Consider the following 24,313-nt stretch of genomic DNA (forward strand, 5'->3'; position numbering starts at 1 on the left):
CTAGGGTGGAGAGCATCTGGACCGGCTGACTTGAATACGTCCAATCCCTCCAGAAGCTCCCTAACTAAATCCTCGCTAACCCGTGGCCCAGGTGTGCCTCCCCCGGGGCCCGAGGGGGTCCAGCAGGGAGGTGGCTGTTCTGGGCCCTACTTAGGAAGATGGAGGCAAAGAAATCGTTAAACATGTTAGCTTTGCCGTCTGGTGTGACGACCAAGTTTCCCAACGCGTCCTGCAAGGGCCCCACATTACCCGGGACCTTCTTTTTACCCCCTATGTATTTAAAAAAGGACTTCTTATTGTCCTTAATCTGGGAAGCTAGCCCCAGTTCCATCTCTGCCTTGGCCTTCCTAACTACCCCCCTACATCCCCAAGCAACTACAGAATAGTCCTCCCTGGTGATGACCCCTTCTTTTCCACTGCTGAGAGAGAAAAAAAAAATCCTAACTAAGCCTAGTTTCCCTGAGTGGCAACACTGGCAACAGTGGCATTTAAGTGGTGACAGGATGGTAATTCTGAGTGCTGCTCCATGAAGTGCCAGCAAAGTGTCTGGGCTTTAACCTTTTGACATAAATTATCACAGCTTAGTCAAAGCAAAGTTTCCTGAGGGGCCAGGGTGGCCCATGGGAATGAAAATAGGACACATACACTTTTACCTAAAATATCTGACTTGCTTCTTACTTCCTTTGGTTTTTGCACATCCATCATGATTATGGCCAATGTAGAACAGAGCTGAGAATTCTAGTTCCCCAAGGGAAAATTTCATCATTACAAGATCACTACCTGAATAGTTTCCCTTCATAATAATCTTCAATGGATAGCCAAAGGATCCAGGATATGGAGAAGCAGCTCCTCTCTTATCAAAGAAATGTTCCTCCAGTTCCAGGAGGATGCAAATTGCTAGGTAAGCATGGTGGAAATGTGTATGTTTGTGGCTGCCCATGTCACACTTTGTATAAGGTCATCAGCATTCAGAACTCTCAATCCAGCACTGGTTTCAAACAGCACTAAAGGCTGTCAAAGTTTAATGGCTCCTGGGCTAGCTAGGATGACTCAATTAACTGAGATTTTTTTAAAGGTTCCTGTTAGCCTTGTGAAGACAGTGGCCAGTATCAGACTAAACAAACAAAATAAATCTATGGGTGCATCCCCACAAGTATACATGTGAGGGTTGTGGCAACGCAGACCCATCTGCGGTGCTGCAAACTGAACATGCTGGACATGCAGGCATTTCTTTTTTGTTAATTTGTAGTGCACCAGGAGATCTTGATGTAAAAAGAATGCACCACGAAAAAAGTGGGGCAGTGCACATGGTGGCAGTATGTGGCCATCCAAAACCAGAGCCTGGCTGGCCAGAGCCAGGCTCCTGGTGCTGGTGAGGCTCTGTGCACCTGGAGCACCAGAGCTAGATCTCTCGGAGGCCTCCAGAACCCCAGGTAAGGCTGCGGGGGCCAGCCCAGGTGCTGGTCCCAGCCTCCCAGATCCCACCCAGGGTAACTTGCCATGCACCAGAGAACATGTGTAGGGGCATTCCCTGGAGGTAACTAGCAACAGCGCTGCTGCTGCTTGTCCCTGGGGAATGCACGTTCCTGCTCATCAGGATGCACCCTATGTGGGGGAATATTTATTTTGAATGAAGGGGATTTGGTGTTAGTGAAAGTGACCTAAGGCCTGTCCCTACAGAAGACCAGCAGCCATCTGACCTGTCCTACCTCACTGCCTAGTTCCAAGGGGCAAAGGGCATCAGTGTCTTGCTGTCCCCATGTCTCCTCCATCTCTGAGTTTTCAGTGGGAGTTGCCAGCGCCCTTTTGAGAGATGCCCAGTATCAGCACAGAACAGACATAACATAACTCTCATCCCACCTATACATACACTGAAGAATAGGCAGCCTTCTCTAATCTCTAGGAGCCAGCACACCCAGGCCCCAAGCCCCCAGCCTCCCTCCTCTCTTGCTGCAGACTCCTCTCTGGCCCAAGGAATTCCTCCTAGGTAACGCTGTGAGAGGTGGTCCAGGTGGCCCTGGCCTGCCTTCCTCATGCTCGGGAGCAGGGTAAGAATTAAGGGGGCGCTCCCGGGGCTGAACACCCCATAAGATTTGAAAATCATAGCCTGTCTCAGGGGTCTCCGATGGGATTGCTCCTTCGCTTCGGTGGACTTGTCAATCAATGAACCCGTTCATTTTTATTGTTTGTGCAGACACCTCTCCTCACCGCCCGAGAGTCCAAATGTAATTAGAGCCCCGCCCCGAGGGTCAGGAAAAGCCTTTCCAGTTAGGTGCCTGGCCGCGGAGGGCTACCACCCCCCTCCCCATGCCGCTGCCTGTCTCCGGTCAGCCCTACGGTAGGGAACAGAGGGCTGGGACCCCGACAAGCTCCTGCTCGCCCGGGAGCGCGCCGCGGTCTCCGCCCCACTCCCCGCAGGGGCGCAGACAGGGGCCCCGGCCCGCCGCGCCGCCCGCCCGCACGAAGCCGGGCACCGAGGAGGCGGCCGCAGGAGCAAGCAAGCAGCCGGCCCTGCCGGTGAGCCGCACCTGAGCCGGCGCGTTGCCGGGGAAGCGCCTCGCGCGCCGTGACGCCGGTGCCCGAGTGATGTAAGGAGCGGGCCGGGGCCGGGGCCGGGGCCGGGGCCGGGGCCGGGCCCGGGCCCGGGGGGCGGGTCCACGCCGGGGCTCGCTTCTGCCGCGCTCCCTCCCGCGCTTCCTCAGCGCCGGCTCCCGGCCACCGCCGTCCGCTCCCGCGCCAGCGCCGACCCCTCCAGCGCCTCTGCAGTCGCGCTCCGGCATGGTAAGGGCTGCGGTCCCAGGCCGGCGGAGCGGGGTTTCCCGGCTGCCGGCGCGCTGCAGCGCTTGCTGCAGGGCTGGGGGACAGCCGCAGGACGGGAACGGGGCTCTGAGGCGACAGAGGTGCCGGGGTGCTCTGGCCAGCCTCTGTGAGGGCACCCGCAGCGCTGCCGAGCCGAGCCGAGCCGCGTCGCGTCTGCGAGGAGCGGGGACTTCTGCTCTGCCCCCGGCCTCCTCTGCCCTTAGCTGCTGCCTCCGCGGCCCCGGCCCGACCCCTTGCCCGCTCCCGCCGCCGGGCGCTGTGCCCTGCTGCGCTTCCCGGGCGCGGGGTCCTGCGGGAGGGCCGGGCTCGCTCCTGGCCCCCTCCCCCGCCCGGCTCCCGCCGCAGCAGCCCGCGCTCTGCCAGCTCGCCGCTGCCCCGCGGGTGCTGAGCCCCTCTCCCGTCTCTCTCCGCAGCCCGTCGCCGGCGGGGGCCTGGTCGGGACAAAGCGCTTGAGGCTGGAGCAGATCTGCGCCCAGCAGCTGGGCACGGCGCCGGGCAGCGTCCCTCGCTTCCTGCCGGCATGAAGGGGCTTCTCCGAGGCGGGGCGGCGGCGCCCGGGGTCCGCCAGTGAAGCGCCCAGCCCGGGCGGCGGGACCGGCTGCGCCCCCTGGGGCGGGAGATGCCCACGCAGCGGCGGCGCCGCGGCCCCTGAGCAGCGAGCAGCGTCTCCCTCCCGCCGCGCGCGGACCGTGCGCCCGCCGCGCTCCCTCCCGCCATGGGCCCGCGGCACCTGCTGCAGCTGCTGCTGCTGCTGGCCCTGCTGCTGGCCGCGCAGGCGGCGGGACCCCCCCGGGCCAAAGGCAACCGGACCCAGGGGGCGGCGGCGCCCCGGAGGACTCCCAAGCCGGTCAAGGACCTCAACCACACCCTGGCCGGGCCGGGGGCCGCGGCGCCTACGGCCGGGGCTGGCGACGGGCGCGCCAGGGGCCCAGGGAGCGGCGGCCCGCGGGCGCCCGCGGGCGGCGGCGGCTCCAGCCCGGCCCACGAGACCTGCTGGGGTTACTACGACGTGAGCGGCCAGTGGGACAAGGAGTTCGAGTGCAACAACAGCCAGAGCGGCTTCCGCTACTGCTGCGGCACCTGCCACTACCGCTTCTGCTGCAACAAGCGCACCGAGAAGCTCAACCAGAGCCAGTGCCGCAACTATCAAACCCCCGACTGGGCTCCCACCACCACCTCCCGGGGGCTGCCGTTCCCCGAGGGCGGCCCCGAGGACCCGAACTACAAGTACGACCCGGATAAGGACAGCACCAATGCCACCGTGTACATTTCATGTGGGGCCATCGCCTTCGTGCTCATTGTCGGTGTCTTTGCCAAAGTGGCCTATGACAAGGCACATCGCCCACCCCGGGAGATGAACATACACAGGTGAGACCCCATTCCCTGGGATGCTGACCCACACCCCAACATCTGCACCTGTCCCTACCCCTTTCCAGTCTGCCGGGGGCTGAAGATGCATAGGTGAGATTCTTCCCCTCATCCCGCAGCCAAAGGGAGATTCTTCTCCAAGCAGCTTGGAGAGGTGGGCCCTACAAGCCCTTGTGAACAGACAGATTTGTGAGATGGTCTGGGGAAAGCTCCCGGTTCCAGCCTGCCCCACTCTTGTGATCCAGGAGAGCTGTACAATTCATGTCCAGCATTGGTGGGGGGCCTGCACTCCCCTGCCTTGGAGTGGGCACTCTGCCCTATATGCCTCACATTCTTGTCTGCTCTTCATTCAGATCCTCATGTGGGCCCTCAGCCATGCAGCTGACTATGAAGCAGGCTGTCTGTGCATCTTCATCCTACCACACCGGGCTTTCTTTCTCTTCTCTCGCCTTTGGAAGGTGCTTCTTCTCTGCTTTTTACCTTCTCCTCCTGCCTCTTTTCCTCTTTCCCACTAACCCCTCCTTTTAGTTTTCAGTAGATACAAATAACCAAGCCCCAAGTTCTCTGATTCTTGACTGTATGCAATTTTCAGCATGGCCTCAAAGGTCTAGACCTGAGCATGCTGTCTAGACTTTAAATGGAAAAGAAAGAAAGAAAGAAAACAACTAAACTTGTCCTTTTTAACAAGCTTTCTGCCAGAGAAACCCAAACAGCATGTGAGGAAAGCAGTGCAAGGGGATTTTTCCTAATAACTCAGACTACAGGTCCTGACCATTCCCTATGGTTACTATTAGGAAGTTATTGTATTCTAGGAGTATAGATTCATAGAGACTCCATTTGATAATATAAAAGTCAGATTTCTGTACCACTTTTCCTTAAGCTGTTTCTCGGGCTGGAATTTATTTCTGTTGAATAATCTTAAAATGTTGAATAATCTTTAAAAAAATCATATAGTACATCTCTGTTATGTACACATGAAGTTCCCAAATCAATATGGAGCTTCATCTTGAAAATGCACTGGAGGGCTCACTACTGGAAAAGAGCAACTGTCTTTGGTACATGATGTTTCATTTAAATTATGCTAATTAAAATTGTTTAGAAAAGAAGAAGAAAACCTGATCATGTTTTAAAGGCTGAACCTCAAATGTAAGCACAATTTGAAGATTAGAGAATTTAACTTCTCACCCAGGGAATAAAAAATGTAAAGTGACAACAAAAAGTATTCTTGTTTGGTGGTTTAAAATAACATATCTCTTACATACTTGACTTTATCACACATGCACAAGACTCTAAAGTCCAGCTGATGCAAGTTGCCGCATCTCCATGAAATTACCAAAGCTATACAGATTTACATTAGCTGTGAATTTGGTTTCTGTACATGTACCGTAACCCATCCATTGCAAGACAAGCTTTGCATCATTTAATAAGTTGCAGTGTATGACTGAATTTAGTTCCCTTTGGTTTTAATTTTGAACTTTACTAATATACGTATGTACAGTGAAGTGATTCTAAGAGTAGCCTTGTTCTGGGACAGATCTTTTTATTATATCGGAATACATGCAGTCCAGATCATCAAGTGCTGTCAGTTGACTTATCTCAATCAGTGTCCCCACAGCTATGTCAATTTGCATCAGGTAAACAAATTTGGCAATTATATTTTCAGGGTCCCATTTAATTTAGTGGGCATTGGACTGGTCCTTCCAAATATTATCATTTATCACCCCACTAATCAGAGACATTTGGAAATCTGAAACTTCCAACCACGTACCATTTGTTATAGCCCCAGTATTCACAGGACTGCATTCTGCACTCTTGAAAACAGTTCAGATTTGTCTAAATTGCTTGTCAATTCCATTGCTTTGATGCTTCCTTTTCTATATTTAGATAAATTCTGGTAAAATGATTCACCTGTGCATGAATGAGCCATATGCATGACAAACTGTTTGGAAATCCTGACTTTCAGTGCATTTTAAAGAATTGATTGACTTTTATTATTATTATGTTGTTTTATTATTATTATTATTATGTTGTTGATAAAGGATTATTCTTTTGGAGATTTTTAACCAAATGTGATCAACATGACACACTGGTTTAAATATTATGAACTGAATCTCCAATTGAATGAGGATGTATAGTCTAAAGTAGTGGGGACCAGTCTTTTTGATGGGCATGCCACAAATTAGCCCTTCACTCCCCACCCATGCCACTCTGATCCCTTTTCCTTACTATATGTGCTGCACAGCTTTCTGCTCCCTGTCCTGTGCTCCCTGACCAAGCTGCTGTTCTTTCTGCTTCCTGCACTTTTTTCCCTGTCTAATCTGATGTTCTCCTTTCTGATCACTGCCTTCTCTGTCACTGTGCTGCGTGTGTCACCATGCCACAGGTTGGACATCCCTAGTTTAAGGAATGATATTACTTAGATTGTAAAATATGTCAATACATGGAATAGAGCTATACATCATTGTTTGTTCCTGAGGACCACTGCTGAATAAGAGGGATGGGGATGAAACGCGAATGTAGACATGTGTATGCGTACGATTGGGGTCATACACATTGCAGTTGCTTTGAACATTTTGAACAAAGCACTTGACAAGGGGCAAAAAGTACATTAAACTTTAGGTCTTGCATCCCACCAAATTGTTTGGAATGAGAAGTATGACTGTTTAACTAAATAAAAAATCAGCATGTTTCTAGAAATAACTCTGTGAGCCCAGCCTTGCTCCCAATGAACTTAATACCAAAACTCCTATGGACTTTAGTAGGAGCTCTCAAATGAAAGGCTGAGTTTTACTGAGTTAAATGAATGTGTATCTCACAACCAGAAATGTGATGGCTTTTTTTTTCTTTTAAGAAAGCAGCATGAAACTGACAATAAGTGATGCTGTGTGACTGTCAAGATAGGCACAACAAATTATAGACAGTTAAGTCAGTTTGTAAAAAGAGTCAATTGAATGGTTTTATAAGCAGAAGCTAAAATATACATAGCCTATAGAAATATATGGAAAACATTTAAAAATTGATGTTTAGAATATTATGAAATCTTTTGGCCTTATTATAAGCAACTACCTTGCTCCTTAGTCTTGTTGCACTACTCTATTATTCTGTAGTCATAACTAAGTCATATTGTGTCCTATACAGACATCACTTTTAGGTTAAAACAGCTCTACCAAGCAACATTTTGTTCCTGATTTCCATATAAATGCATTTTTATGATGGCAAATTTTTTCTGCTTGGACATTTTTAGTTAGGTGTTGCCATTTCCTAATTTAAATAGAGCCAGTTAAAGAATCTTTGACAGCAAAATAGAGAACCCAGTTGTCTTTAATTTTTTTGTTTGTTTTGAAGTCAGTATCTGTTTCTAAAGCATAGATGTATGGGCCAGAATCTTCTCTTCTATTGGTCATGACCCTAAATCCCTATGCTGCAGTACATAAATAATTCAGTGCTAGATGTGACATCCTGTGACCCTTGTTTAGCCCTCTCAGACAGTAACCACTGAGTTTACTGCTTCAGAGACAAGAATACACACAGAGACAGAAGTGTTTATATTTTTGTGGCCAGAATTGGAAAAAAAAGCCAGAAAAATTTACCTAAGGACATAGGCAGACAAAGTTTTTTGGGTAAATCTGATATTTTTTATTAGTCCCACTCAAATAGTTGGAAAAATTCTTTGCCAGGTTTCTGGTACAAATACCCTTTGTCAGGCTGAAAAAGCATCTGCAGTTGGTCTGTGCTCTTCCTGGATGGAATAGTAAAGAAGCCAGGGGCCAGCACACCTGCAACAAAGCCAGTCAGTGAAAATGTAAATTGAGGTAGTCAATGGGTGAGAGACAGGTTGGAGGTGGGGGGGAAGGGAAATTAATATAGCCGTTAAATAGTAAAGAGTTTACCTGAGGAGTCAGATGTTAGGCTCGTTATAATATGTCATAAATCCATTGTCTATATCTAGTCGACCTTTTTTTGTATCCAGTGGGTTGATGAAGTGAAGTTCATAGGCTTGTCTGTGAAAGGTGTTTTGTAAATACCCTTTGAAGATTAGAACTGAGAGACTGGAAATAGAGTGGTTTTCTTGTGAGAAATGTACCTTCACAGATACTTAGGTATTCTTGTCCTTGATAGATTTTCAGTGGGTGTTCATTGTGATATGCAGTTTTTCCATAGATGCTAGGGTCAAAAGGGACCTCAACAGATCATTGAGTATGACCCCTGCCTAGGCAGGAAAGAGCGCTGGGGTCACATGACCCCAGCCAGATGCCTATCCAACCTTCTCTTAAAGACCCCCATGGTAGGGGAGAGCACTACCTCCCTTGGAAGCCCATTCCAAATTTTGGCCACCCTTACCGTGAAGTTGTTTTTTGGTTTCTCTTACATATTTTCCATCAGGGCATTCGGTGCCCTAGATGATATATATTACATTTCTGGAGGTGCACATGTAAGATCCAGGAATGTTGATGGTTTTGTTGTGGGGTGTAGTTATTCTGGGAGTGGTAGAGATATGTTGGCTGGTTTTATGTTTCTTGTCATGGTATGGTCTGGATCCATTCAGTGTGTTTTGAGCCATAGGAAGTTTGCTTCTGGTGATGAGGTTCGGTGCTTGTTTAAAATCTAGAATGTATGGTTCTGGGAAGATCTCTTTAAGAATGTTGTCTTCTTTTAGTATGGGTTGCAATTGTTTCAGGATTTTCCATATAGGTTCCAGGGAGGGATGATATATCATAACGAGTGGTGTGCAATTTATGGGGGGTTTCCTTCTGTACTGCAGTAATTTTTCACATAGTATCTGCATGGCTTTTTCAAAAGTATGATCTATCTCTCTGGAGGAGTGTCCTTGTTTAATAATCTTTACAGATCCCTTACCTACTTCAGAGTAACACATGGAGGCTTATTATACAAGTTAGTATGTGTAAAGAACCTTGGTCTCCTTGTGTGAAAAGTATAAATACTGGTAGGATATCTTACTCCATCAGTATTGTCAACCCCACCATGCCAAAAGTCATGAGATGAACTGTTAATAAATCAAGAAATTGGCATGTAAATCATGAGATGCTACTTTTGAAGTGTGTGTGTGTGTGGGGGGGGTGTTATTTGTGAAGGTGTTGGGGGCTCTGGGTGTGTGTGTGGGATTTGGAGCCCAGAGAGGGGGGGTCCCCACACACTCTGGCAGGATGCGGGGTACTGTGGGTCAGGAGTAAGAAGCAGCAGCAGGGTTGTGGGGGCTGTGGTTTGGGAGTGAGAAGCAGACAGACAGAGGCACATGCACACACGGACACTGACAGACACTCAGACAGCACTCAGCTGGTAAGTTGAGGGAAAGGGGTGGGGGAGGGAGGGAGGAGGCACATGGGGGGGAGATCAAGGCCCCCATGGTGAGGGAGGGAGTGGGGCAGGAGCAGGGGCAGGGGTGAGTGGGGCCCCAGGGCCAGGGCAGGATGTCCAGAGGCACAGGGGAAGGGTGCAGCTCCCCGCAGCAGTATACACCCCCAGCAGAGGCATGGGGAAGAGGTGGGCTGCCCGCTGAAGGCTGTTGCTCTGCACCCTGCTGCCTTGCCCCAGGAGTTCAGCCGTGAAATGCCATTGCCGCTTGCTGGGCAGGCAGGAGACATGGGGTGTACTGGCTGCACAGCATCCCCTGTCTGCCCGGTGGCAGAACTGGGGTTGCATGGCAAAGCTCCCAGGGCAAGGTAGCAGGGCACAGAGCCCCAGCCCACAGTGGGAAGCCCACCTCTGCTCCCCGTGCCTCTGGATGACCCACCCCAGGCCTGGTGCCCCATTCACCCCAGCCCCTGCTCCTGCCCCACTCCCTCCTTCACTATGGAGGCCTTAATCTCCCCCCCTACCTTTTCCCTCTCCCCCGCCCCTTTCCCTCCAGCTGTGAAAATCTAGAGATCTGAGAGTTGGATCAGGAGATCATGAGTCAGAGTTATTTTGACTTTGAAATCCCAAGTATCACGATGGTTTCACTATAGTTAGCATTACTACTACATATGTAGTAGAAAACTAGGAGTTACAGCCATAAATATAAAAGCTAAGTACAGAGTCAGGAAGCCACAGGTTGAATGAATTCAATCTTTGCAAATTAGTCTCAAGTGCATAGATTGAACCAAGAAGCAAGTGAACAGACATTCACTTTTGAAACCAGAAAGGCAGTCAGACCCCTGCAGTGGCCCATACCAGTAACTTGGGAGCAATAGAGCACACCTCCCAGCCTGCCAGCCACTGCCAAAGGCATCCGAATGCAGCCATACAGGGCTTATCCTTGACTGGGTGCCCAGCATATGCTCCTCAAACACTTGCAGCCCCTGGTTCCGGGGGGAACAGTTCTACCCCAGGGTTTTCTGGGTCCTCCAGCTTGAGAGAGTATTCCCTGCCTTAGGCAGGGTGCAGAGAAGGAATTCCCCCTTCCCCCCCATTTCATAGTTTCATAGTAGCTAGGGTCAGGAGGAACCTGATCAGATCATCTAGCCTGACCCCCTGCCACAGGCAGGAATGAATGCTGGGTTCACAAGACCCCAGACAGGTGATCATCTAACCTCTTTTTGAATTTGCCCAAGGTAGGGGCGAGGACCACTTCCCTAGGAAGTTGGTTCCAGATTCTGACCACCCTAACTGTAAAAAATTGCCTTCTGATCTCTAACCTAAACCTATTCTCCATCAGCTTTTTACCATTGTTTCTCATCATCCCAGGTGGTGCTGGGGATAATAGGGCTCTTCCTATTTGCTGATGATCTCCCCTGATGAGTTTGTAGGCAGCCACCAGGTCCCCTCTCAGCTTCCTCTTGCTGAGGCTGGACAGGTTCAGGTCCCTCAGTCTCTCCTTATAGGGCCTGTCCTGCTGCCCTCTCACCAAGCGGGTGGCCCTCCTCTGAACCCTCTCCAGGCTGGTCACATCCTTTTTAAAGTGTGGCGCCCAATACTGGATGCAGTGCTCCAATTGTGGCCTCACCAATGTCGCATAGAGGGGGAGTACTCTGGACTGGCTTGAGATGCATCTTTGGATGCATGACAAGGTATGGCTGGCCTTGCTGGCTGCGGTCTGGTATAGGTGGCTCATGTTCGACTTGGAGTCAATAATGACTCCAAGTTCCCTTTCTGCCTCTGTGCTTTCAAGAGGGGAATTCCCCAGTCTGTATGTATGCTGTGAATTCCTTCTCCCAAGGTGCAGCACCTTGCATTTGTCTATGTTGAACCCCATCCTATTCTCATCCGCCCACTTTTATAGTCTGTCTAAATCTATGTGCAGCCTCTCTCTCCCTTCAAGTGTGTCCACCTCACCCCACATCTTAGTGTCATCAGCAAACTTGGCCAACGTGTTTTCAACCCCCTCATCCAAGTCACTGATGAAGATGTTAAACAGTGCAGGCCCGAGGACCGAGCCCTGGGGGACCCCACTGCTCACATCTCACCTAATTTATTGATGAGAATGGGGTGAGAGACAGTGTCAAAGGCCATCTTAAAGTCTAGAAAGACTATGTCCATGGCAACACCATGATCCAAGAATTTAGTTACTTGGACCTGGGGACATGTTACCAGACTTAACTTTAAACTTTAGGGTAGGAGTGAAAAAATACCACCCCCCCACCCACTGGACCCCCAACCAGGTGCTGTCCCCCCACATGTGGGGGAGAAGCCTGAAGCAGGCTTCTCATTCCTGCTGGAGCTGAAAGTGATTCCCTTAGCCATGCCCCCATGTCCTAGCTCGGGCAGGGTTGTGGCTGGACCAGGTTCTGTCTGGTGGGTCCAAGTCTGCCAGGATGGGGAGGGAGGGGAGGTAAGAAGAGAAACCAGGAAGCCCTCCAAGGCTTTTCCCAACTCCCTGCTTGAACAGAGAGCAGGGGGAGATATGGCCAGGCCACAAGCCAGCCCAGCTAGCTGAGGAGGACAGAGGTGAGGGTGAGTTTAAACTCCCCTCCTTACCCCCACCAGATTCCAGCCAGGATCTGCCTGGTGAGGAGAGGGAACTCCTGGTGGGAGAACCCCTCCCAGATTGTTCCCCACTCAAGTGGATAGTGGGGAGTGTAACCAGGCCCTGGCGGGGCCCAGCCATCTAATGAGAGCAGAGTATGGGTGGGGGAGGGGGGGATGTTAAATCCCCTCCCTGGCCCACACCAGACCCCAGCCAGTGTCTCCCTGGCAGAGGGAGGGAACCCATCGCAGGCTTTTCCCCACTCCCCACTTGAGTGGAGAGCATGGGAAAGCCTGACAGGGGTTTCCTCCCACCCCCATTTAAACCTTGGCTGGGGTCTGGCACAGGCCAGGGAGGAAACTTAACCCACACTCCATCCTCCTTAGCCAGCTGGGCCAGGGCTTGGCCTGGCCACACCCCCTGCCCTTCTCTTGAGCAGGGAGCAGAGAGAGGGGGAAAAGTCTGGGAAGGATTTCCTCTTCCCCTCTCCATGTGCCTCCCCGCTGGCAGGCAGATCCCACCTGAGGTCCAGTCCTAGGGTTCCCCCTCCCAGTTCATCTCCTTCTCTTCCAGCAGGAGCAGTGACAGTGCTCTGGCTAGGAAGAAGAGGGGCAGGGCCAGTCATGCTCTGCTAGAGAAGACAGCAAAACCCAGGGCTGCAAAGCATCCTGGGATGTTGGGGGCCTGTGAGTTAACTTGAGCTGGGAGTGGGCCTGGGATATAAGTTCAATGAACTGGTTTAGCCTAAATCAGTTAAGTTTGATACTACATCCAACTAGGTTTATCTTAAATCAGTTTTGGCCATTTTGAAAGTGGTTTAAGTGGACTGAACTTCTGTTCTGTTACAGGCTTAAACTGATTTCCGATCACTTAAACCAGGTTCTATGTAACTTCTGTCACTAGCCAAACAGGCTTGATCTGTGCTAACCCCCAAATGATGCTTTTTTATTTCTGTGATGACTGTTTTAACTCATTTACTGATTTCATTTGCTCTGAAAGGACTGCTCAGAAAGCAGTAAACAAGTACCCATAAGTTCACAATAAAACTTCATATATTTTATATATTTATCAGAGGTGCTCAACTCCTATCCTGCAAGCCAGACACAGACTACAGTGCTATTCCATCTAGCCTGCAGAGTTCTCCATGGATCAAACATCCATGCTCAGTTTTGCTATTTTAAATACAATGCATTCAGACTTTTCCCCCTTATTTAGGAGATCCTTACTGAGCTATACCAAAAGAAGAGAAGGCTACCTGGATGGGTCAGCTGTGTCTGTTTCCTGCCAGGGGCATATGCTTCTGTTCTAGAACTGTAGTCTATGGGCGTGTCTACATGTGCATTTAAGCACGCCTAAATTTAATGCACATTATCTTAATGTGCATTAAGCATATTTAGGTAGGTTTTTACATATGCAGGGGTTAAATGGGAAATTTGGTCGTCACACCAGATGAGAAAGCTAACCTATTCAATGACTTCTTTGCCTCCATTTTCCTGAGCAGGTACTGGATCAGCCCCCGAATTGGGCCCCCCTCAGGCCCCAGGGGAGGTGCACCTAGGCCAAGGGTCAGTGAGGATCTAGTCAGGGAACTTCTGGAGGGACTGGATGTATTTAAATCAGCTGGTCTGGACGATCTCCACACCAGAGTGCTGAGGGAATTAGCTGAAGTCATTGCAGGACCACTGGCATGGCTTTACGAGCACTCGTGGTGCTCTGGTGTGGTGCCAGAGGACTGGAAGAAGGCCAATGTGGTTCCCATCTTCAAAAAAGGGAGGAAGGAGGACCTGGGAAACAATAGGCCAGTTAATCTTACCTCAATCCTGGGTAAGCTTTTTGAGAGGATTATTCTGGCACATGTCCACGAGGGGCCAGCAGGGGAGATTATGCTTAGGGGCAACCAACACGGGTTCATTAGAGGCAGGTCCTGTCAGACCAACCCGGGGGCCTTCTACGAGCAGGTCACCAAATCCTTAGATGCAGAAGTAGCAGTTGACATAGTCTTCCTGGACTTTTGGAAGGCCTTTGACACTGTCTCTCACCCTGTTCTCATTAAAAAACTGGGGGACTGTGGTGTCAACACAGAGAGTGGTGGTGGATGGGTCATTTTCGACCTGGAAGGATGTGGGCAGTGGGGTTCCCCAGGGCTTGGTCCTCAGGCCTGCACTGTTCAGCATCTTCATCAGTGACTTGGATTAGGGGGTAAATAGCACCCTGTTCAAATTTGCTGATGACACTAGGATGTAGGGGTTGTGGGCATGCCTAGAAGGAAGATATAGGCTACAATCAGACCTAGGCAGGTTACAGGGGTGGGCGGATGAGAATAGGATGGGATTCAACGCTGACAAGTGCAAGGTGATGCACCTGAGGAGGAAAAACCAGCACCATACCTACAGGCTGGAGAACTCCCTTCTTGTCAGTGCAGAGGCAGAAAAGGATCTTGGAGTCATCATTGACGCCAAGATGAACATGGGCCGGCAGTGTGGGGATGCAGTCAGGAAGGCCAACCACACCTTGTTGTGCATCCACAGATGCATCTCAAGCAGGTCCAAGGAGGTGATCCTCCCCCTCTATGTGGCACTGGTCAGGGTGTAGCGGGAGTACTGCATCCAGTTCTGGGCACATCACTTCAAGAGGGATATGGACAACATGGAGAGGGTCCAGAGGAGGGCCACTCACATGATTAGGGGGCAGCAGGGCAGGCCCTACGAGGAGAGGCAATGGGACCTGAACCTAGTCAGCCTCCACAAGAGAAGGCTGAGGGGGGATCTTGTGGCCTGTTACAAACTAGTCAGAGGGGACCAGCAGGGATTGGGGGAGTCCCTGTTCCCCCAAGCACCACCAGGAGTGGCTAAAAATAATGGTCACAAGCTGGCAGAGGGTAAATTCAGATTAGACATCAGGAGGCTGTACTTCACTGTCAGGGTGGCTAGGATCTGGAACCAACTTCCAAGGAAAGTGGTGCTGGCTCCTACCCTAGGGGTGTTTAAGAGAAGGCTAGACAATCACCTTGCTGGGGTTGTTTGACCCCAGTACTCTTTTCTGCCATGGCAGGGCGTCGGACTTGATGATCTGCTCAGGTCCCTTCTGACCCTACTAACTATGAAACTATGAAAGAACGTTAATGCTATATGTGGACTGACTTGGGACTAATGTTAGTCCCAAGTCAGTTCACACACACAGCATTAATGCACTTTAACAAGTCTACATGCGTGCTAATGCACTTTAACTATTTGCAGATAAATTTGAAACCTGCATTGACATTTAGGCATGAATAGCCTAAATTCACCATTTTAAAGCACATTAAGGGTGTGCACATGTAGACATGCACCCTTAATGTGCATTAACTTAAGCTAATGCTCATTAAAGCATCATGTGCAGATACTCCCTATGAGACTCTAATAAGTGAGACTCCAGCTCTCTTACACTCTTCCCCAGCTCCTTCTAATAACCATGGCTAAGAAGAGCATCTCTAGAAAAGTGATCCTGAGCTCAAGTGATTAGGTACAGTGCTTTGAAACAGAGGCAGTTGCATCCTCTGACCAAGCTCATCTGATTGCTCAGACTGTGGTCTCAGTTTGACAGCACCCTTAGGATGACTGAGCTGCTGGGCATAAAACATTATACAGGAGGTTCCAAGCTGTAACGTGAGTAATGGGTGGCTTGGTTAATGTGGAGAATGACTAGGATAGGAGGTACAGAGGTTGAAGTGGTGCTACAGGAAGCAGACTGAGAAGCCCTGACTGGCTTCCAAGCTGTACTCCAGGGATCCAGGGGTCTCTGGCTTTAGTGGGTAGCCAGCATCCTTAATTTCCAAACTTTGACACTGCTTCATTCAGGTTTAATTTTGGAGTCATTCTGCTACATCTGAATCATTCTCAGCTCAGTCACATACAACAATTAAAACACATTAGCTACTGCCCTTTTGAAATGTCCCCTCGTGAAAGGGTTCCAAATATATCTGTATCCACACTTAAAAATCTATCTGCTCTTACCCAGTGTGGGCTAAATCCTGTCCATAGTGAAGCCATTGGTAAAACTCCTATTGTCTTTGTTGGATAGCAGATTTGGTTTAATCAGTATTCAGTTGCTCATACCTCAGGAGAAGGGCCACAGGCATGTGAAAACATCAGTACCCATGATAGACAATTGCAAACAGGACTGTAGGCTTCACTCTTCCATAACAGGATTATCTAGTAAATATACTCAGTGCGAAAGGGAAAGATTTCAAAGGTTGTGATGTCTCAGTTGAGGTGGTGCTGATTGTCCCAGGTTTTGGTCCACATCAAAACAGTACCAGCATTGACATTTACATGTGTAGTCCTTTCAAGCTGCATTGCTTCTGCTCTGCAGTAGGTGGCTAGTGATACCGCACAGCCTGAAAACCTGTCCCTGACATGGATCACAGAACCCCTACAGACATACACCACAATGTGGGTGGGGGGAGGGAAGGAAGGAGGGGCAGGGTGTAGAATTGTCAGCATGTTTTATCTTGAATACTTCACAGGTACTTGAAGCAGGACAATGGATGTGTAGTTTGCAGGAACCGGGGACAAAAGGCTTCCCAGTTCACATGTGGCATCTCTTTACATCCTTGTATGTGTAGTTCTCTGAAGCCCATCAAGTTCCCCTGGGGCATAAAGTGGTTGCTGGCATCCCAGCTTGAGGTGACCTTGAAGACTTTTTCCTGGTCAAACTTTGCCTTTAGGTCACCAATGTACTTGGCCTGCATGACGTCTTTCAGGAACCTCTCTAGGTAGGTCCTGGTACATGGGCAGAGGGTGACAGTGATGAGGTTGATGGTTGCAGCTGGGAGAAGTAAGACTGTCAGCTCCAATTGCTCCTCACATCAGGTCCAGCGGCAGCTGATGTCCTTCCCAAGGTACTGTGTGGCATTGTGGGCTCAGCTCCAAAGTGAAGCAAGGTTCCCTTCCTCTTGCCCAAACTCTACCTAAGGTAGAGGGGAAACTATGCACGTAAGGCTGTAAATGATGTTGATGTCACATTTGCGCTGGGAGAATGCCTGTTGCCCTGGGTTCCCACAAAGATACACACCCATTGTCCTGCTTCAAGTACCCATGAAGTATACTGGATAAAATGGGCTAACAACCTGGCCTCTCCCCATGCCCACTTCTTGTCTCTCTCTCCTGTAAATTGCTGTGATCTGCCTCTTTTGATTTGAATCAAACCTGGGACAGGCCTATGTCAGAGTCCTTTTTTTTACAGACTAACATCTTTATGTAAGTTTAAAATCTTCCCTGAAGTAAAGTCATTCCGCCCATGCCATATAAGTCAAAGCACTTTCTGAATGTCTGGTAAATCTCTTTCTTTTCCCCTTCAATCTGATTATATCTTTCTGGAAATAAGCTTTCTGAAGTCAGAAAGATTTTTTGGTATGCTTAGACTTTCCTATATATTAATTGTAAAAACACTTAGCTGTCTTATGGCTAATAAAAAGGAGTTGAGACTCAGAAGAGTACCAGGTCACAAAATCATTGGACGTAGGTGTTGCGGTGGATGTAGTGGCTCAGATCAAGTGGAAGGCCTTTGACACTGCCTCCCACCCCATTCTCATTAACAAGCTACACGACTGTGGCATTGATGCCTACACAGTCAGATGGATAGCAAATTGGCTGAGGGCCGCACTCAGAGAGTGGTGGTGGACAGGTCATATTCGAACTGGAAGGATGTGAGCAGTGGAGTCCCCCAGGGCTCGGTCCTTGGGTCCACACTGTTCAATTTCTTTATTAGTGACTTGGACGAGAGGGTTAAAAGCATCCTGTTTAAATTTGTGGATGACACCAAGATTTGGGGTGAGGTGGGAATGCTAGAAAGGAGTGACAGGATACAGCCGGACCTGGACAGGTTACCAGGGCGGGCAAATGAGAACAGGATGGGATTCAATACTGACAAGCGCAGGGTGCTGCACTTGGGCAGTAAGAACCAGCAGCACACCTATAGGCTGGGGAACTCTCTTCTCGAAAGCACAGTGGCAGAAAGAGATCTTGGAGTTATCGATTCCAAGATGAACATGGACCGCCAATGCAAGGACACAGTCAGTAGGGCTAACCGCACCTTGTTGTGCATCCACAGATGCATCACAAGCAGGGCCAAGGAGGTGATCCTCCCCCTCTATGCGACACTGGTTGGGCTGCAGTTGGAGTCCTGCATCCAGTTCTGGACGCTGCACTTCAGGAGGGATGTGGACAGCACTGAGAGGGTCCAAAGGAGGGCCACTCGCATGATCCGGAGACAGCAAGGCAGATCCTACAAGAGGATAGGCTATGGGACCCTTAACCTGTTCAGCTTTCACAAGAGAAAGCTGAGAGGGGACCTGGTGGCCATCTGTAAACTTACCGGGGGGAATGGGGAAGAGAGAGACCCTGTTCACCCGAGCGCCTCCCGAAGTAACAAGTAATAACAGCCATCAGTTGTTTGAGAGTAGGTTCAGACTAAAAATTCGAAGGCACTACTTCAGTCAGGGCAACTAGGATCTGGAACCAACTTCCAAGGGAAGTAGCGCTGGCTCCTACCTTGGGGGGTCTTTAAGAGGCGGCTTGACAATTATCTAGCTGGGGTCATTTGAGTCCAGATTTCTCTCCTGCCCAGGACAGGGGGTTGAACTAGAAGATCTGCAAGGTCCCTTCCAACCCTACATCTATGACTCTATGAATCTATGAAAGATTAGGGTCCCAATCCTGCAATCTTTACTGATGTGAATAGTCTGAAGGATTAGTTTAGTAGTATAGATAGTGGGGCAGAAAATAGGCAGCACTTGTCGTATCATATTATCTGTGTTGGGAATAGCCTGTGTGTGCCTAATTCCACTTCTTAAAACCAGTCATCCAGTCTTCTGTTTCAGATTAATTTTTTATCCCAAACTGCATGATTAATTTAAAACTACCCAAGAAAAGTGCAATGTCCAATTCCAATAAATATTAAATAGGTTGATTCAGCCAATACTATTTTGAGGCTGCTTATTGCTTGGCATTTATATAGTACTGTATATATTTGACTCTAATACTTCTTCTCCCCCTCCCCATTAGTATGGGGAGAAAAGCCCCTTGTCTTAGATTTATATACAAAGCCAGGGAGTGAGGCTGGGGCAGGCAGCTGCTATGGATCTGATTCTAGCCTTTAGCTTGGATCAGGACCCCTTCCTGTGGCCCCCCACAGGTGTCCTCTTTTTTGATACTGGAAATATAGTAACTCTACTTCTGCCTCCCCCCTCACCTGCTCTGCCCTCTTCCCCCACTCCCCTTGCTGTCAGGCACAGCTTAGCTTCATTCAGGCTGGATTCCCTCCTGGGCACAGAGTACAGGGAAACTTTGTTCCCTGCCTGGCCAATCAGCAGTGGTGCTGCTACTGCATGACCCTGTGCTTCCACACGCTGTGCTTCCACATGCTGCGCTCCATGGCCCAACAGGAACAGCAAAGACTGTGGGGAGCTGGAGAGGTAGGGGGACAGACCGTGGGGAGAGTGTGGGGAGGAGTAGAGATTGCGGTGAGTGAGGGGGAAGGGACAGAGGTTGTGGGGACAGAGATTTGGGCAGTGAGGGGAGAGCAGATATTGTGGGGAGATGGGGATGGAGGGCAGGAAGGCTGCCGGGGGAAGAACAGGGGGAGCAGAGGACAAGGGGGCTACCTGACAAACCCCAGCCACTTGACCTCCCCAGGCCCCTGCTTTTCTACTGTAGTGGTGAAGAGCAGGAAGATAAATTTAAGACAGCCCTCCAATAATTAGATTCTATATCTGAAAATTATAATAAATGTATACATTTTCCATATAGGGAATCTAACTGGGGAGGAGGGGTTTCATCTTAAATTCATGATCTTCTTAGGGTGGCTGTACATGAGCACAGAAGCTGCTCTGACATACTGTGGCACTTCCATAAGAGTGGCTCTTGGAGTGGCTACCCCCAGCCCCTAGAGCATGTGTAAAAGTGTCCTTAGAGTCTTTGATGGAAAGCAGAAAGGACCTCTGTGGGTAAGATGACTTCTATAAGAGCCACAAACACAAAGAGTATGTTGCTCATTGAATCTAGTCTGCTATCAGTTTCCAGAAATGTTTCTGGTGTAAAGATGATGTCAGAGGTCACAATAAGGCTTATAGACTCTGGTCAGAACTTTACACTACCATGTTTTAATTCTGTGTTTAAGAATATAAGAACTGTCATTTACTGGGTAGGACCATAGGTCCATTTTGCCCAGTATCCTGTCACAGTGGCAAACAATGAATGCTGAAAGGGAGAGTGAACTGTCTATGACCAAGGTTTTTTTCCCACTATTCCTCTTTTACTTGCAGCCTCCAGCATTTAAGGTCTAGGACATTCTAAATCCCATGCTCAGTAGCTACCGATGCCCCTTTCCTCTAATAATTTGTCCAATTACTTTTGAATCTGGCTAAACTGTCACCTTCTACAACATCTGGTTTCAATGAATTCTACACTTTAATTCCAAAAGATGCTAAGTCATCTTTGCAAGCATCCCAAAATCTGTGCAGTGGTCTGCCTCTCTTTCTAGACCCTTTGTGAGCTTCAGAGTACAGCACAGTCTTTTGGATCCTGTGATTCAGCATTTCTGTGACATGACCAAGTCACCTGAGTCTTTTCTTACCAGTCAACATTCTCATGAATGACATACCAATACAGTTTAACACTTCCACATTTGTCACCCTGTCTTGCCATTTTATTTGAATAATTTTGTGCCAGCATCTGATATGAAAGCTGTTTAGTCTTTTAATATGTTTGGCGTAGGTCATCCATATTTTTGAGCCATATAGAACAGTGGATAAAATACATGTCTCATAAATATGGATTTTCACTGTAGTTGACAGTTTATTATTGTTCTAGACTTTGTCTTGCAAAAGACCAAAGTTCCTGGCTGCTTTGCCAATTCTACTAGCAAACTCAGCATCAAGATCTACATCGCTGGTAACAGTAGAGACAAGGTAGAAACATTGGTCAGTAACATCCAAATGAGTACCATCTTTGGGTGATAGCTAGAACTAGTTCTGAAGAGCTGTGGTGCATGATAACAGTCTTCTTCAAGCCCAGATGTTTTCCGTGAGTCAAAGAACTTGGTAATGAGATGTTACAGGGCATCAACACTGTGCTCTACAAGCAAGGGTCACATCATCTGCAAACAACAGGCCCCTTATGATCTTCTTCACCCTTGTCTTATCTCTGAAGCTTGCAATGTTAAACAGTCCTCCACCACCACATCTAGTGCACCCTCTTGAACATCATGGAATGTGTGTTGAAGCAGGAACGAGTAAATGTTCAACAATGTGAGAGCCAGTTCGCAGCCCTGCTTCACTCCCTTGTTAATATTGAACAAGTCACACTCTTGGTTTTCATATATTACAGTTGCCTTCATACCATCATGTAAGATTTCACAAGGTTTAACAGTATAGGTGGACAACCAAGCTTCTTCAGAACAGTGTAAAGCTCTGACTGACTAAACATGTCAAAGTTTTTGTTAAATCTATAAAAGCCATGTATAGTGGGATATGGCTCCCTCTGCACTTTTCCTGCAGTTGTCTTACAGAGAAGACCACCACTATGGTGGACCTTTCTGAGCTGCAGCCACAGTGGCTCTCAGGATAGATTCTCTCACCTAATGTTTGAAGTCTAGGTTAAAGAATATGGCTTAAGATTTTTCCTGCAATGATGAGAAAAGATATACCTCTGTGGTTATTACAGTCACTTCTGTCTTGCTTGTTTTTATAGAATTGGATGAAATAAGCATCCATGAAATCTTGCAGAACAGTTTCTTCCTTCCAACAGGGTAGCAGTACCTCATGCAATCTTTGCAGCAAGTCTTTGTTTGCACATTCGTAAATTTCAGCAGATAAGCAGTCAGATCATGAAAGTTTGTTATTGGGAATCTTTTTGATGCCTTGTTCAAGTTCCTTTAATGTAGATTTTGTGAAGAAATCACCCTTTTCATCTGTCTCCCTGCTCTGAGTCTGCCCAGCCCCCTCTGTTTCAAACACTGGCTGTTGGATCTACCTGGTCAAACTGGGTGACTGGGTTATGAAAATTCCATAGTGGGGAGAGCTCACTCTTCCTTTGTCCTGAGTTTTTCCCATTGAACAACCTGTGTGACCCTGGTCTCTACCTGAGAATGCTGATGACTATTAAAAGATTGGTCTGTATGCAATACTGCCTGTTTCTGGTTGGGACTTAATGATGAGGCCACAAAAGTTTTAAAAGGGGTCACTCCATTTTGAAGGGGGAAGTCATCTTTGGGACCCTGAAACTAGCAGGAAGCCTCCAGAACTCCATTAGTCTCTGGATGAACATGTGAGTAACTTACCTGAAATTTAGCCAGTAACTTAGTATTAAGTGAACTACATGTATATCAAAAGGGCCAACAAGGCCATTCTGTTTTTGCTCAAATAGGTTTTCTTTTAATTTACCATTGTTTTGTATTCCTTCCTCACTCTCTCCCTCTTTGATCAATAAAGCTATCTGTTATAGCACGCTTTTCTGTAAATGCTTATGAGGGCGAAACTAACCTTTAAAGCCCCCCTTTTGCTTGGCTGGCTAAGGTGGGTGTGGCTTTTTACCTTCCTCCCGTACAGGGGGCTACTTTTAAATGCTTCAGGCTAAAAGAAGCACCCCAAAATATCACAGTGGGCTAAGCATTCCTAAGGTCAACAGGGTCTGTGTGCCCCAGGCAGCACAGAGCCCTAACAAAGACCAGGGCCTGGGTGGTGGCAGTGGTTACCCCAGGTTTGTGGGTGTGCTTCAGGAAGGGGGTTGGTTGGATGCAGGTGTCCCAGGGCAGACATCCAAAGTGATATTTGGGTGAGCACAGTGAGGCAGGTGGCTCAGTGCAGGAGCACCCCCTACTGGCCCACCACAGGTTTGGCATCCAGTGAAGTCATAAGTTTAAACCTAGGCATGATGTGGAAATCATGACAGGGGATCACTGCTTGGCTAGCAGAAGCGCTTTATTTTTCATGGCCACGGGAGAAGAAGCAAGGGCGGCTAATTCTCAACAGAAGCAAGGCCCAGGCTCTGTTATATACTTGTGAGAAAAAGACACAGATCAGCCTCTCCCTTAATACACTCTTGGCAGTCTGACAATAATTCACCCTGGAGTCTTGCTAGACTAAATGCATTTTCTTCAGCTGTCTCCCGATAAGCTTATCCTCAAGGTCTCTTTGTTATTTGGCCTTTACTTATGCTCCTTATTATGGCCTAACTTTATTTTCCTTGCTGCAGTATTTTTCCTCATCAGGCAATTTGTCTAGCACATATTGGTCTACTAGAAACTCCCTTGAGTATATCCTTCCATAGTGCTCAATCCACCTCTTCAGTTGCTTCCCCTTATCAGTTGTGATATTACCATCCAGGTCTTTCAGTGGAGCTGTCTTGTACTTTGTTGGCCCAATGGCTTTTCTAATGCCCTCATACAACCATCTGCTATCTCCTGCATCAGCTGACTCTTGGAGGCTGTCACAGAGACCCAGTTAAAATTCTTACACACACCTCTTGAAAGCTGTTTGAGCAGCCTTATGAGCTTCTCTTAGGTTGCTGAGTGAATCAGTAGTAGAAGTAGATTCTTAGATGATTGGGGCAGTTCTTTTTCTCTCAATGAGTGGCAGCAGTACCTCTGAATAGTCTATAAACCAGTCAACATTTTTCTTAGTACTTTTTCCAGAACTCTTGATTGCTGCATTGTACATGCTTGTCTTCATAACTTCCCATGCAGCTGATGCAGTTTCATTCATTCTGTCTGACTTTGCTACTTCTTCTTTGAAAATCCATTTCTTGACAAAATCATTAGTTTGGCAGAAGTCAATAGAAGGTTGTCTGGCAGGTTTATTGCAGTGGATCTTCTTAGCTTGAAATTTCACTTTGCAGCAGACAAGGGAGTGGTCTGTATCACAGTCTGTGCACTGAAAGGATCATGTATGCAAGATAACTTTCAAGAGTGTAGGTCTTGTCAGTACCAAGTCCAGCTAATGCCAGCACTTAGACCTTAGGTGTCTCCATAACATTCTTCTTCTGATGCTACCAGCAAAGAAGGTGTTGGTCACCAATAAACTTTGACTGGAACAAAGCTCAAGAACTCTCTAGCTGTTGTCATTCATACATCCAATGCCATGCCTACCCAGAATCCCAAGCCAGATCTCAGCATTAGATGCAACTCTTGCACTGAAGTCTCCAAGTACTATGACGGGTTCCTTCCATGGAATCCTGCTGATCAGTT

At 48.4% G+C, this 24,313-nt stretch overlaps 1 protein-coding gene across 2 annotated transcripts in view; it reads left to right on the plus strand.

Moving 5' to 3' along the window:
- The first annotated feature begins 2,650 nt into the window (after positions 1-2,650).
- The window catches only part of SHISA6 (shisa family member 6), a 512,377-nt gene continuing 490,714 nt past the window's right edge, over positions 2,651-24,313 (plus strand). For both annotated transcript variants that reach the window (XM_090061177.1, XM_090061178.1), the window contains exons 1-2: positions 2,651-2,781; positions 3,234-4,188. In XM_090061177.1, the coding sequence (XP_089917303.1) occupies positions 3,536-4,188 (653 nt within the window). In that variant the 5' untranslated portion in view covers positions 2,651-2,781; positions 3,234-3,535. The remainder of the gene's footprint in view (positions 2,782-3,233; positions 4,189-24,313) is intronic.

Source organism: Crocodylus siamensis, chromosome 8 (assembly GCF_052110815.1).
Source record: "Crocodylus siamensis isolate JL-2025a chromosome 8, ASM5211081v1, whole genome shotgun sequence".
In the NCBI taxonomy this organism is placed as follows: Eukaryota; Metazoa; Chordata; order Crocodylia; family Crocodylidae; genus Crocodylus; species Crocodylus siamensis.